Source organism: Pelodiscus sinensis, chromosome 29 (assembly GCF_052426305.1).
Source record: "Pelodiscus sinensis isolate ZL-2025 chromosome 29, ASM5242630v1, whole genome shotgun sequence".
NCBI lineage: Eukaryota > Metazoa > Chordata > Testudines > Trionychidae > Pelodiscus > Pelodiscus sinensis.
This window is the reverse complement of record NC_143080.1, coordinates 16,153,727-16,168,241: the sequence shown is the minus strand read 5'-3', so window position 1 is coordinate 16,168,241 and position 14,515 is coordinate 16,153,727. Positions and strand designations below refer to the sequence as shown.

Genomic DNA, 14,515 nt, shown 5'->3' with positions numbered 1-14,515 from the left:
ATAACCATCTTGGTTGCTCCAGTATGCACCACCAATACTCTAGGAGATATCCATGGCTGCCTGCAATGCACTTCTAGCCACTATTTGGCCCCGTGTTACAATTTCTTTCAGCTCCTCCCTATTCGCTTGTGCTTTTTGGACGGGAAGGTAGAACATAATAGTCCACAAACACCATCTGATTATCTGCAATACAGAAAAATGTCTTGCACCTGAAGGTACAGGTTTGATAGAGTCCTTTTCTTTATAGGTATCCTAGATTCGGGTGTGTATAAAAAGTGTTAAACCCTTTGGAGGGTCCTCAGAAGAAGTCCCCAGAAAAAAAGAGCCGCATGCACAGCATATGTCCAGGATATGGCTCTATCCTAAGCAGAGCAGGCATCAAACCTTTGTCTTTATGGGGTATCAGGCAGTCAGAGGAGTCAAAGTTTGATCCCTCGTGGCTCTGAGTCTGCCCTAAGGTGTGGAAATGGGCAAACAGCATCTCATCATGTGTGCACTGGTGTGGGGGAAGGGGATTGTCAAGACAGGTTTTGGGAGAGGGGGTGTTCATAACATCCAATTTAAACCAGTGGAAAAGATTAAGTTTTTCACCAAAATTGTGGAAAACACATTTTTTAAAGCTCTGACGAGTGTACAAGACCAGACATGGTTCACCTTGCTGATGGAAGGGTAAGACAGAACCAATAGGGGATCACTACCCCAGTACCCCTCATGCCTTCACAATGGGGCACAAAAAGATACTAGCCATGTGTATGGATGTGAAAGGCTGGTCTTATGCCTGTGAGGCACACATGAACACAGAGATGGGGATATACCCTAACACACACCCACACCCACACACACCCCTTCCATTAGTTTCCAGGATTACTCAAACACAAAGCACCCTGCCTCCAAACCTCTGCAACTGGTTAAGTGTTTTCCTTTCCTCTCTTTGAATCTGTTGATGCCCCTGATGCATCACTATGTTCATTCAAGGCCGCCCAGTAGACATTTGAGAGACATGCAAGAGATGGCAAAATGGGCATATTTTGTCCATGTGAAAAGCAATTATATGTTCACAGCGGGAAATTGATGCGAGATTCTAACTCCTGCAGTATGCAGAGGCTTCATTATACACCCAGAATAAAAGATGTGATACAAGTGAAGCAGTTTCACAACCCTTCCTTTTGACTATTTCCTGGGTCAATCAGGACTGACCTTTATGTGTCTGTTCATAGCTGTGGACTGTGCTGCTCGCACCAAACCCTCTAACTCAGCACCACTGAAGTTTTTGGTCTCCACAGCAAGTTCTTTAATATCAACATCTGCAGACAGCAGCTGGTGGTCCCGCATCTTTGAGGTGTGGATATGAAGAATCTGAATTCGGCCCTTCTCATCTGGCAACCCTGAGAGTTGTAAACAGAAACTTTCAGTTCTTTTCCTCCACTGTCTCAAAGTGGCAAGAACAGTATCATTGGCAAGCCTCTCCTGACAGCCCCAGCATGCAGAGGGCTGCCTATCATCATTAGCAGCTTCCACTCATGTAGGGAGAAGAGACCCACAAAAAACATTCATGACCCCTCAGCCCCCCATGACTAGGGCTTGTTGACATGAACACTTAGTTCCCTGCAAGTCAGTGTGAATGTACCTCATACCAGATGCCCATGTGCACCTTCTGCAGCTGTGTGCCAAAAGCTCCCCAGTGCACTTCAATCTACTGCCACTTCCAAGTGTGGTGGTTCAAAGTGCATTACAGAATTTTTCTTGTGCACTAGCAGGGTTCACACCGACAGTTTGCAGTAAGCTAGTGCAGGGTCAAGTCACACCAAGCTTGTTGCAAACTATGTCTAATAAGCCTTTGGTTAGAATTAACCCCCATTTATAGATGGAGAAAGACAAAGTTAAGTGACTTGGTACAGGGTGAGGCAGCAAGTCACTGGCAGAGAAGGAACTCCTAAATCCCGATGCCACATGCAGGCAGGCTGGCCTACAGTCCAGACATCTGTTAGGAGCTCCAAGGAATAAGCTCCTGCCTGCCCACACTTGCTCCCCTTGATCAAGGGAAGCAGTTGTCAATCCAAGACCTTTCACTGCATCTCTAAAATGCAATATGTAAATATGCGAGTTAGTTACAAAGTTTACATGAAGTGCCACACAAGGAGCTGCACAAAACTTGGCAATTATGCTCTGCTGCCAAGGGCTCATGCTAGAAGACACCAACTCTGCTTTGGTGCAGTTAGTCAGTTTGAAATTTCCTACCGAGCAGCCGTAAGGTCTCTTACCAATCTCCATTTTCACCTCCAATCTCCCAGGTCGCAACAAGGCGTCATCAATCAGGTCTGGTCGATTGGTCATTCCTAAGAACGAAGGTGAAGCCAAAAAGAAGCATTAGTTGAGACTGTTTCTAACTAGCACCTGAGAGTTAAATACAGCCTTGTAAACTCAAGGAGAAGATTTTAAGAGACTATTTAAAATATCTCAGCCCTTTTGGAGGTCTATGTAATGTCATATGGGTTGTCAGCTTCCAGGATTGAACCTTGCACCTCTAGATTGAACCTAGCACCTCTAGATCCAAACACAAGAGTTCCAATTCCTGAATCACAAGAGCCAGCTCAGTTAGCCAAGGCCGTAGCAGACTGTCTCCCAGGTATCAGTGGAAGGGGACTGAACACCCCACTGGGTTGCCTCTGTTCCCCCACCAGACTGAACACAGGCACCTGCACGGTTCTCTGGTGGTTTGGATCAGCCCAAATGACAGTCTTTAAGTGGAAGGAAAATTAAAGCAACATAACTACAGAGTGGAGAGTTGCACTAGGTGACCTCCTGAGGTCTCTTCCAACCCTAATCTTCTATGATTCTATGAATCACAAGAGAACCAATTAGAGGGATATTCCAAATTAACACAAGCCCTAGAGCTGCTGGTTACACGGGCAAAGGCTCTAAGGCAGGGGTGGGAAACCTTTTGAGAGTCGGGGGCTGCTGACACACAGATAAATCAGCTGGGGGCCACGCACCAGTGAGAACCGGTGGGGGAAACCCCTCACTGTGCTCCGCAAATGAGGAGAAAGACACTCCTCACACCAGAGTCTAGAGGGCCCCAGCCTAATAGATTTTGTGTGTTCCAGTCCCACAGGGAGACAGCAGGGGAACTGGAGCACTACTGCTGCCTCTGCAATGATGGGGGGAGACCCTGAGCCTCGGGAGCTGGATCTAGGGAAGCCGAGGGCCTCACCTGACCCCCAGGCCTGAGGGTCCTCACCCCTGCACTATGGTATGAACAGGCACTAGAGACTTAATGCTCCTGTCAATCTACATGGTCCCTCCAGGCTCAGGAGGAGCCAGGCACACTGGTGGAGAAAAGCAAGCAAGCTTACAGTGTGCCTGTTTGATCTTCACTTGTCCTGTGCACAGAGAGCTTTGAGAGGGCTAAATTCACACCAATGCTGCTGCAATCCTCATTGTTCAAGTGCTGAAGCCAAGCATTTCTCTGCCAAGATAGCCTCCTCCCACTTGTTCATTCAGTATCCCTTTGTAAGCACTGGCTCCTCAAGCCAATCATCACTTCACCGCTCTTCATACTGTGACACTTGTCAATACGAGTGGTTCTTGTGCATTTTATCTTCACACAGAGAACAACATTTTCTCCCCTTTGTAATGAAGAGCAGCAACTGGAGGCTCAGGCTTTGCACTAAATTCCTTTGGCCAAAAGCCGCAATTCTGGGCATAGCTCAGAATTAGCCCAATTTTTGTTTCCAGAATGCCTTGCCTCAGCCCAGCTGGAATTTTTTGTCATCACATTCCTCGTGAGAGTGTGTGTCGCTCCCATTAGCGTTAGCACTGTGCAAGGGGAAGCAGACAACACACACTTCCAAACCAAGGTACCCTGCCTGACCTACATTTTTAGAAACCGCGGCATCACGCAGGAGGCTTTCATACCAATGACCAAGATGTTATTTAGCTGCTCCACTCCGTCGATTTTAGACAGCAGCTGGTTAACGACAGTATCATGGACTCCCGTGCTGCCCGCCATGCTCCCTCTCTGCTTGCAGATGGCATCAATTTCATCAAAGATTATGATGTGGAGACCACTGTTTGCACCAAGCTATTGGAAAGAAATGATATAAAAATGCCCCCATGAAACTGGCCATACAAAATGCTAATATTCTACTCTTTCTTGGCTCCTGTTGGGAAGAGAACAGAGACAGTAGTGTGTTTCTGTCCATGATCCCTACAAAATGCTGTGTGGGAGACACCTGTAGGTCTAGTTCTTAACATTCCAGTGCCTGGTCTGCACTAGGATTTCAAGGCATGATAATGTGTTAGCTAACATGTGCTACCTCATTTTAGATCTATTTGAGGGCTTGTTAAACTGGCTGAGTAAAATGTAAGACTTCTCCTTGGCTTTAGCTTGACTAAATGTAGCACATGCCTCATCCAAACTGGACTTACATTAACATGTGCTAACAGGTTTTAAAAGTCCTTTATGACATAGTACACAGGGTCCTGTTCAGACTAAGAGGCCTTTAAGAGCAATCAACATTTTTGTCACTTAGGTTTTTTTTTTTCTTATTTTCCTCCATATTTGAAATTCTCCAAAAATAGGCATGGGCTGACGGCATTACAAAAGCACAATGTATTTACACTCTTGAGATTTCAGTTGCTTTGCAGACATCCCATTTCTTCTGTGTTGATGGCACTCCCTGGGCTTACCTATGTGCAGATGCTTCTACAAAGTCTGGAGCAGGAAAATATTCAAAGCAGACAAGGGCTGATTCTGACTATATATTTGACACAAGCAATACATAGGCACATGTCAGTTCTGCTCTCCAGGATCATGAGCTAGATAATTAAGAAAGAGTGTTGACTTAACACCATCACCTTGAGATCTTGCACACATTACAGCTTGTATCATAAAGCAAAAACTACATTCACAAGCTGCAGTCTAGTACAGCTTTAGTAGACAATACTAAAACAGCTCAAAATCAATTCATGACTGCATGCAAACCGTGACTGATCATGTAAAATGTTAGAAGAGCATTTCAGACATGGTTATAAGCCACAGGGCTGAGTGAAGCAAAGCTCTACTCTCAACATTATCTGTTTCATGTGATAACCAGAACACCATATCCAATCAATTCCAAAATGTCTCAGAAAATTCTAGGCACAGCCCTAGCAATTCTGCTACAAATAGGAACAGTGGAAAAGTCCAATTCAGAAGAAAATCTGGTACTGTGGGCAGAAGACACTCTCTTGCCCTCTGTTCAGAGGCAACACCTTAACTTGCTGCTGGGGAGCTTGTCAGCAAGCCAGAAATGAGAGTGCTTATAAAGGGGGAAGCAGCAGCAGTGGATGCCCAGAAAGGACTCGGAGGGAGAGCACAGAAGGGGAGGAGCAGGAGCAAAGATGGTAAAAGAATGAGACAGATGGTCACATCTCACGGTCTACCTTACAATAAGTGAAGGTTTAGATGCGTGTTTCCAATCTGCACTTCATTATAAGTGTGCCTGCACTCTGTGTACCTGAGACCAGAACATTCTTGCTATTGGAGACCATTAGTTGCACCTGCTAGCAAGAATATTCCCATCTCAGTGGCATACAGTGCTTGTGCTGGTACACTGGAATACACCATGGGATCATCAGGGAAAGATGGGATTATTGAGCAGCAAGAGTGAATTCTTGATTTAAAAATTACCAGCAGTCAAGCGACACTATGACCCTGCCCTGATAAAAATCTGAACCTTATTTCTATTCTGAAGTTCTCTCACTTCAACTCAGAGCCCTTGGACTTTGTTGCACCATAGGCCGGTCTCAAGGTGATTTGATTACATGTGGAAGCACTTTCACAGGGAGAGGGGACCAGGTGTGAAAGGACAAGGCTAGCAGAAAAATGTCTATTCCTTACAGTACGTATTTATAGAGTGATCACATCAATTCCTGAACCTTCTCTTTGTTAAGCTAACTGTATCAGGCCCCTTAAGACTATCCCTTTAAGGGAGGTTTTCCAATTCTTTCATCTTTTACAAGCTTCTAACCCTAACCCCCTCCAACGTATCAATATCTTTCTTGAACTGTAGACACCAAAACTGGACACAGGAGTCAAGCAGCAAACAGAGGGAAGAGAGCGTCCCTCGACATTTCCATTAATGCATCCCATCCACCTTTTTGGGCTCTGGGAACTCATGTGCAGGTGGCTATTTTGGAAAATTCAATGACCTATGTTATTCAGGAGACTGTCTGGATCAAGGGTTGACAATAATTTCTTATTTGGGAGGGCACGCTAAGAATTTAGTGAGTGGTCAAAGGCTGCACTCTTCCAGGATATTAATGGAGAGGATGAGGGCTCTAGAATGGAGGGTAGCTGCAGGAAGGTGTGCAGGCTGTAGGAGGGGGTGTGGATTCTGGGATGGAGTTTTGGGGTGCACCAGGTTGACCTGGAGGAGAGGATTGGGGTGCAGGTGGCCATGCAGGGGTTTGGATTGTGACCTAGGGCAGGAAGGGGTTGTGACCTGGGACAGGAGATTGGGGTGCAAGGTTTTGGAGGCTATATGGGTTCAGGACAGGCTCCCACTGAGTCATGGTACAATGGCAGGCTGAATCCAGCAGTCTGAGAGGCTAGATCCAGCCCATGGGCTGTATTTTGCTTGCCCCTCGTCTAGATGATCACAATGTTCCCTTCTAGGCTTGGAATCTATGAATTATCCACCAGGACCCCCAAAGATCTGACTCCTAGGCTAGCAGCTCCCATTCTGTTAAGTTCCTAGAGCAGTGTTCCTTAAACTTTTTAAGACCAAGGAACACCAAACAATTTTTTTTTAATGGGGAACACCGAGGATTTTTTTTTTGTTGAGCAAAAAAATAAAAATAAAAAAAAAAGCCCGGGGGAAGTTGAGAGGAGAAAAAACTTGCCTGCCCCTTTGAGGGCAGCCATTTTGAACTCTGTTCTCCGCGGCACACCAGTGTGCTGTGGAACACAGTTTAAGAAACACTGTCCTTGAGTGGCGATAAGAGACGGAGTGCTGTGGGATGGGGCGGGAGAGTTTGGGAAGGGGGCCACACAAAGACTTGTGTGTGTGTGTGGGGGGGAATTTGGACATAGAGCCCAGGCATGGGGTTGGGTGGAGTCAGAGGGTGGCACGCAAGGAGGTTGGAGGGCCACAGAAGGGAGAAAGGAACCCTGGCAGTTTGCAATGCACTCGACCTACGGAAGCTAAAGTCTGCAACACCCTGAGCTAGATGAGGCCTAGACATTGTTTTGTTCACATGACACTATGCCCAATTACCTCTTCCCAAGCATATTTTTAAAGGAGAATATTAATTTAATCCAACTTGGCCAAACTCTAAGTACATGATAAATACCTCAATCGAGCCACGAAGAGAAGAATTGCTCATTTGTAGAGAGATTCAAATATCCACCAGATGCCACAGGAAGAGAATAAAGCAGGGTCTTTTTTCTGCCCATATTTACATTGTCAAGCCATTTTCTCCCCTCCAAAATTCTGCTTCAAAAAGATCATCTTTTGTGGCTAGCAAGAAGTGGGAGACAATGTGAACAGTGTGTGTGAACACACTGTCACCTTGGCAATCTGCCCCCCACACAAGTCATTACAATTCTGACCTTTATGAGGCACTTCTAATCTTGCAACTTGTCATCAGTGCCACCCCCTCTAGCCAGCTGAAGGTCTGTTTTAACAGGTGCGTACCTCAAAGGAGAAATAGCCACAGATGCTAGTTTTAGAGCAGCCAACTAGAGAGGAAGGGAATTTGCCAGGGCTCCATCTACCACTCTTCAGAGACCCCTACAGCTGTAACTTATCTGTACATTTTTAGAGGAAAGTATAAATCCTTATGAGCTGCAAAGTCTGCCTCTCCTCCAGCAAAGGATCTTGTCAAAAATCAGAGATTACGCTTTTCCTGTAGCAGGCTCAAACTACCAAGAGGAGCCTCCAACATTCTATTTTCTGCTGCGTCGCATGTCAGGGTAATTTAGGCTTTTAAGCTATGGCTGGCTATTAACTGTCTTTAGTGCTGGCTGTACTCAAAAGTTAACATATATATAAAAGTTAACTCATCCCCTTGTCCCCTAAATCCACCTCCCATCCTAATAGGGCAATTTCATTTACCAACACTAGTCGTGCATTCTTGTCCTGCTTGCTACCCAGGATTTTTGATAGGAACAATTAGTGACAGCATCCTACCACTTTGGAAAAGAAACAGATGTCAGACTGCAGGATGCAAAACAGTTGTGGGAAATATGATGCAAAACCTGAACAAAAAAATCTTCATGATAATAGTTCCAAATGCTCCCACATTCGCCAGGAAGCTGCTAACAACATCCTAAGTGAGCCTTACCACAAACATGGGACAGAAAAACTTCCTTTATTTATCCAAAAAGATGGCTGCCACCGCTACAGTTTGAGTGATGCTCCTAGATAAGGGTTCTCCAGCATCTCTTCTCACCATGGGATCAAAGTTTTGCCAGCTCTCACAGACCAACTCATGACTCAGCAGATGAGTGGAACTGCAGTGCATTTAGGGTAGCCAGGAAGAGAAATTCTTTCCATTCAAAATTCACAAAGCGAATCCCAGGAGTAAGAATGCCATATGCTGATCTCAGTGAGTCAGTCCCTCAATGCATGAGACGACAATTTTCCAATCAGTGCTGAGTCCAAGGCCAGAAGGGACCATTGTGATCATCCAGCCCAGCCTCCTGCATAGCCCAAACCACAGGAAATCCACAAAATAATCTCTAAAACAGATCTTGTAGACAAACATCTCATCTTGATTTCAGAACAGTAAGTGATAGAGAATCCATCATGCCAATGACTGACCACACTCGCTCAACAAAATTACGCCTTATTTTGACTCTGAAGTTGCCTCGCTTCAACTTCCAGCCATGGGATCATGCTAGACCTTTCTCTGCTAGACTGAAGAACCATTGCCATGTAGGTACTTATAGAATGTGATCAAATCAGCCTGTAACCATCTCTTGGTAACTGGACTGAGCTCCTTGAGTATCAATTTAAGGCAGGTTTTCTAACTCTTTAGTCATTCTCATGACTCTATTCTGACTGTATCTCCAATTTGCCAACGTTCTTCTGAATTATGGACCTCAGTACCAGACACAGGATTCCAACAGTGTTCACACCACTGCCACATACAAAAGTAAAATAACATTTCAGCTTCTACTTGAGATTCCACTGTATGAAGCCAAAGATCACATCGTCCCTTTTGGCCACAGCTTCACACTGGGATCTCATGACTCCCAAATCTTTTCCAGAGTTACTCCTTCCCAGGATAGAGCCCCCTATCCTGGAAATAAAGCCTACGTTCCTCATTCCAACTGCAGACATTTACACTTATATTAAAACACGTTGTGAACTTCCACAAGCTCACCAAGTAATCGAGACTGCTCTAAATCAGTGGCCTGACAATCAATTACAAATCACTCCCCCAATTTGTGTGTCACCTGAAAACAGAGGGGCCAAAAGCAAAAGCTTGTGGCTGGAAGCAATGCCACCCAGGCAGCAGTGCTGACCCCCTCCCTCCCCAAAGCCATGCGGAGCAGTGCTCTAGCAGTGACTGAACGGGCCTAGGGCTGCGGTGGCAGCAGGGAGCCTGGCACCTCTCTGAATTGCACAGCCCTGGGCATCTTCCCTCCCTGCCGGGTTTGCCCAAAATCTTGATCTGTGATTATTTTGTTTTCTGCCATGTTAGTAATAAAAATGCTAAATAGCGTAGCATCAAGAACCAATTCCCACTAGACTCTATCCTATTGGACGATCATTCTCTGTTTACAACTACATTCTGAGACCTATTAGTCAGCCAAGTTTTAATCCATTTAACGTGTGCCAAGTTAATTCTAGATCTTTAAAATATTTTAATCAGAATGTCACAGAGTACCAAGTCAGATGCCTTAAAGAAGTTCAAGAATATTACATTAACACTGTTAATTTGATCAACCTAACTTGTAATCTCATTAAAAAATAAATCAAGTTAGTTTAACAGGGTTTATTTTTCATATATCCATGTTGACAGGAATTAATTATATTACAGGCAGTCCCCGGGTTACGTACAAGATAGGGACTGTAGGTTTGTTCTTAAGTTGAATCTGTATGTAAGTCGGAACTGGCATCAGCCGCTGCTGAAACTGATCAGTTTCAACAGCCGCTGAATCTGGACACCAGTTCCACTTACATACAGATTCAAGATAAGAACACCAGGCGTCCCCAAGTCAGCTGCTGCTGAAACTGATCAGCAGCTGATTCCAGGAAGCCCAGGGCAGAGCAACTCTGCCTCGGGCTTCCTGTAGTCAGCCGCTGGTCAGTTTCAGCAGCAGCTGACTTTGGGACGCCTGGGGCAGAGCAGCTGGGGTGCTGCCGGGTTGGTCCAGTAGCACCAAGAAGCGGTGCTGCGGGACCAACCGGCAGTGCCCCACCTACTCTACCACAGGCCCCCGGCTTTGCTCCACGTCTCCCTGGTCTGCTGGGGGGAGGGGCACTTGCTGTGTCCCCCCCCAGCAGACCAGGGAGACGTGGAGCAAAGCTGCGGAGGACCCGGGCCGAACCGTGGCGCTTCCAGATCAGCGCCGCGGTCTGGCCCGGGTCCTCGGCGGCTTTGCTCAGCGTCTCCCTGGTCTGCAGACCAGGGAGACGCTGAACAGAGCGGCGGAGCACCCGGGGCCGGACCCGCGCCGCTTCCAGCTGATCTGGAAGCGGCCGCGGGTCCGGCCCCCGGTGCTCCGCCACTTTGCTCCCGTCTCCCTGGTCTGCTGGCTCCGCCAGCAGACCAGGGAGACGGGGAGCAGCTTTTCTCGCCCCGGAGAAGGCGGGCGGCGGGACCAGGCGTCCCGCTGCTCTAGTTCTCCGGGGCGAGAAATCCCCGTTCGTAACTACGGATCCGACATAAGTCGGATCCGCGTAACTCGGGGACTGCCTGTATCTTCCTTTAGTTCTCTATTAATCAAGTCCGTTGTCAACCATTCCATTATCTTTCCGGTTTACCCTTTCTAAATATTGGCACATAAGCTTTCTTCCATTCTTCTAGAACTTCCCTGGTGTTTCATACATATCCATATTGACTTTGCTACTTGTTTATTTTTGCATTACCCTCCTTTGCTCCTCTTCTGCATCAGCAAAGAGCTTGCGGATGTTCGCCTCAGACTCTCCTACATATTTGTTGAGTATTTCTGGACCGTTGACCACCTTTGGTTCTCTGGCATTCAGCATCTTGCCAATCTGTCTAGCCATCAGTGTTTTACCACAGCCTGGTGGTCCATACAACAGGATGCCCTTCACATGCTTGCAGCCTAGAAAAAAAAGGAAATATGAGCAGCAGTGCCACAAGATCTCATTCAGGCCAAGAATTTGGCAAGCTTCACACTCAGGGTGGGACCAAACACTATCCAGTATTATAATTACCATAGGTATTTCTGGAAGGAATACAAACTACTGCTATAGAGCTCCAGGCCTCTGCCTGGCGTTAGGTAGATTTCCTACATTTATATACTCCAAGATTCCTTGCACTTTCCTCTGACACATCTGGTGCAGGTCACATCCTGAATCAAGGTACTAGACTAGATGGTCCATGAGCTGATCCAGTCAGACCATTCCTATGTTCCTTCACTTCACTGATAAAGCTACTGAATAGCATTGGGCAAAGAGCACTTCCATTCAGGACTCCAGTAGGCTGCCTATGGAGCACAGGCTACAGAACTCCAATCAGTGATTCCTACATCAAGCTCAGAACTTCTGGTGAACCCTGAGAACACTGTTTAGAAAGCCATACAATCTTGATTTAAATTTTTTAAGCGACAGCAAGTCTATCACTCTGTGCTACACACCTGAAAGCAGTTGGTTCAAACCTAGCTGATGACCCATATGAGAGAAAATTATGTATGCAGTAAGATACCATGATGATCGGAAGCAGCATAAATCTTTAGAAAAAAATAGACACCCGGTCAAAATAAAACTATGCACTTCTATGTACAAATATGGAAAGCTTAAAAGTGAAAATACATGAACTAGAATGTCTTGCCATGGAAGAGCAAGATATCATATCCATTATAGAAAGATGGCAGAATTAAGAAAACCTAGGGGATTCTAACACCTGGCTATAAACTAGGATGAAGATGTGGGGAAGTAATATTGAGTTGGAGAAGATTCTACAGAGCAGTAAGGTTAAGATTCTGAGTGGTGAGACCCACTCAGGTAAATAAGGACAGAAACAAATACCAAGTTATAAAAATACTCCTAGGGTGATACATACCAGTCTCCAACCAAAGACAAGGAAATTGAGTTGGAAATATAGACACAGCAAATTGGCAGCACAAGTCTAAGAAAATGATGATAATGGGGGAGTTCAACTCCTCCCAGATAAACTGGTCAAATGGTACAATGGAACAAAGCTGAAAGAAGCAAGAGTGTGAAACTTCCAATGAATACTTAGAACACCTAATTCTAGAGCACACGAGGGAAGAAGATCAAACACCACAGAAGTTAATTCAAGCAGTAAAAGTAGCTGCTATGAGCAATCTTCCAGAGTCTGAGTTAGCGCAGCGGTGGGCAATAATTTTTGGCTGGGGCCACTTCAAAAATGGGGCGTGTCTAAACCAGAAGGGGTGGGGCCAGGCTGCTTCTGGGCTTCCTCATCCCCAGACAATGATGGGGATCCTTCGCCTTGCTTCTGCCCTGCACAAGCGTATGGCATTTTGAAGTGCCACGTGCTCCTCGCAGGGTGGGGGGAGGGGGGAGGAAACTTCGCGCAGCTCCCGTGCCTCAGGCCAATCAGCGCTTGGGGGCAGGAGAGCACGGGACGTCTCCTCCCATCCCGCAAGCAGCACGTGGCGCTTCAAAGTGCCACATGCTCCTGACAGGGCAGGAGGAAGCTTCTTGTGTTCCCCTGCCCCCAGGCCCTTTTGCCCACCCCTGAGTTAGTGGGTCAAGTTAAGGCTCAGTAAATCAAACTCAGAGGTGCCCCCATCAGCAGGTGGTACTCCTGCTCCTGCAAGGAGTAAGAGAAGCCGATGGGAGTGTTTGCTCTCATTAGTCTCCAGCTATGGGGGCAGTGGGGAAACTCAGATCAAGGTATGTTGACTCTAGCTACGTAATGTATCTGGAGTTGCGTATCTCGAATTGACCTTCCCCTTTAATATAGACCTGGCCTAAGTAATAGCAACCACAATATAATCAGGTTCAGCATATGCGGGGATGTCTTAAGACAGGGGCAAAATGGCCACATGCCCAGGGCCCTCTGCAGAAAGGGACCTGTCTTAGCAGTGATACGTAAAAAAAACCATTTGACACATGCTCTGATGAATACTGAGTCCAAAGTGCTTTTGGAAATTGAATTTGCAGATGTCATTTGTGACTGCTACTCGCAGGTACAGAAAGTGATGCTTTTGAACCAACAAAATAGATACATTTTTTCCTATTACCACTATGTTGTGTTTTGGTTCACAATACAATTTTAAGACAATAGTTACTATTTATTTCCTACTGTAATAGGATAGGCACCCCAAATTTACACTGCATCAAGGGGACTCCAAAGTCATTAAGATGGCCCTGCCTAGGGAGATGTGATGTACCATAAACTGATCAACCCTAAACATTAAAAGGAGATTTCATTAAATTAGGTGGCTTCTCAAAAAGGCCCTAAAGGAAGAAGTGAAATCCTTAGATGTAGCACGGCTGCAGCTTATGAAAACATGATATAGCAGCACAGATATAGCCGAATAAAATTGAAACCAGACAGGCAAGAAATAAACCAATGTAGCTTATACAGCAAGGAAGTTATTTGTTTAAGACCAAAAGAGATATTTCCAAGTGAGGAATTTTAACCCAAGTAATATAACTTAGTGTCTTTTTGTCAACCAAGAAAGCTAAACTAGTTCAGGATCAATGGAAAAATTAACCAATCCCCAATATAAGCATAATGTAGGAAATGCTATTTAGTGAACATATTTTAATGTAACATTTATGGGTGAGATTCTGCATTCACAAGCAAGTTCCTGGGCTCCGCACAGTAACCATAACCCAGCACTCCAACGCAGAAGGAAGATTTTGGGGCTCAGGCAGCACGGTGATGCATTCAGTGTCAACACATACAAAAATCTCATCTAGTTATTCCAGTCACTGTAATTAAAAATAAGGTTCCTGTCTTATCCTTATTACCCAAACAGCAGGCCATATGCAGAAACCTGCACACGCACAGCAGAATGTAACTTTAACAACTTAATATTAAGACAGGTACTGACACTCTTCAAGCTACCCGACATTACTAAGTAGGTCCAGTGAAGGGTTAAATGGCCTCATGCCATAGAACCAAGGAATGGTTAAACCTCTGCCACTCAGTTTGGGCACGTCTAAACTACATTCCTCTTTCAAAAGAGGAATGTAAATGAGGCAAATCGAAAGTGCAAATGCAGCGCAGATTTAAATATCCCACGCTTCATTTGCATATTCGCATCCAAGCACTTTTTCGAAAAAGGGTTTTTTGAAAGTGAAAGCGCAGTCTAGATGTGAGTTTTTCGGGGAAAAAA

At 45.6% G+C, this 14,515-nt stretch overlaps 1 protein-coding gene across 3 annotated transcripts in view; it reads right to left on the bottom strand.

Moving 5' to 3' along the window:
- The window catches only part of NSF (N-ethylmaleimide sensitive factor, vesicle fusing ATPase), a 162,543-nt gene that overhangs the window by 64,308 nt on the left and 83,720 nt on the right, over positions 1 to 14,515 (bottom strand). For all 3 annotated transcript variants that reach the window (XM_075911369.2, XM_075911370.2, XM_025181455.3), the window contains exons 9-12: positions 11,085 to 11,284; positions 3,916 to 4,081; positions 2,262 to 2,336; positions 1,198 to 1,385 (exon numbers count right to left, since the gene is read on the bottom strand). In XM_075911369.2, coding sequence (XP_075767484.1) covers positions 1,198 to 1,385; positions 2,262 to 2,336; positions 3,916 to 4,081; positions 11,085 to 11,284 — 629 coding nt within the window. The remainder of the gene's footprint in view (positions 1 to 1,197; positions 1,386 to 2,261; positions 2,337 to 3,915; positions 4,082 to 11,084; positions 11,285 to 14,515) is intronic.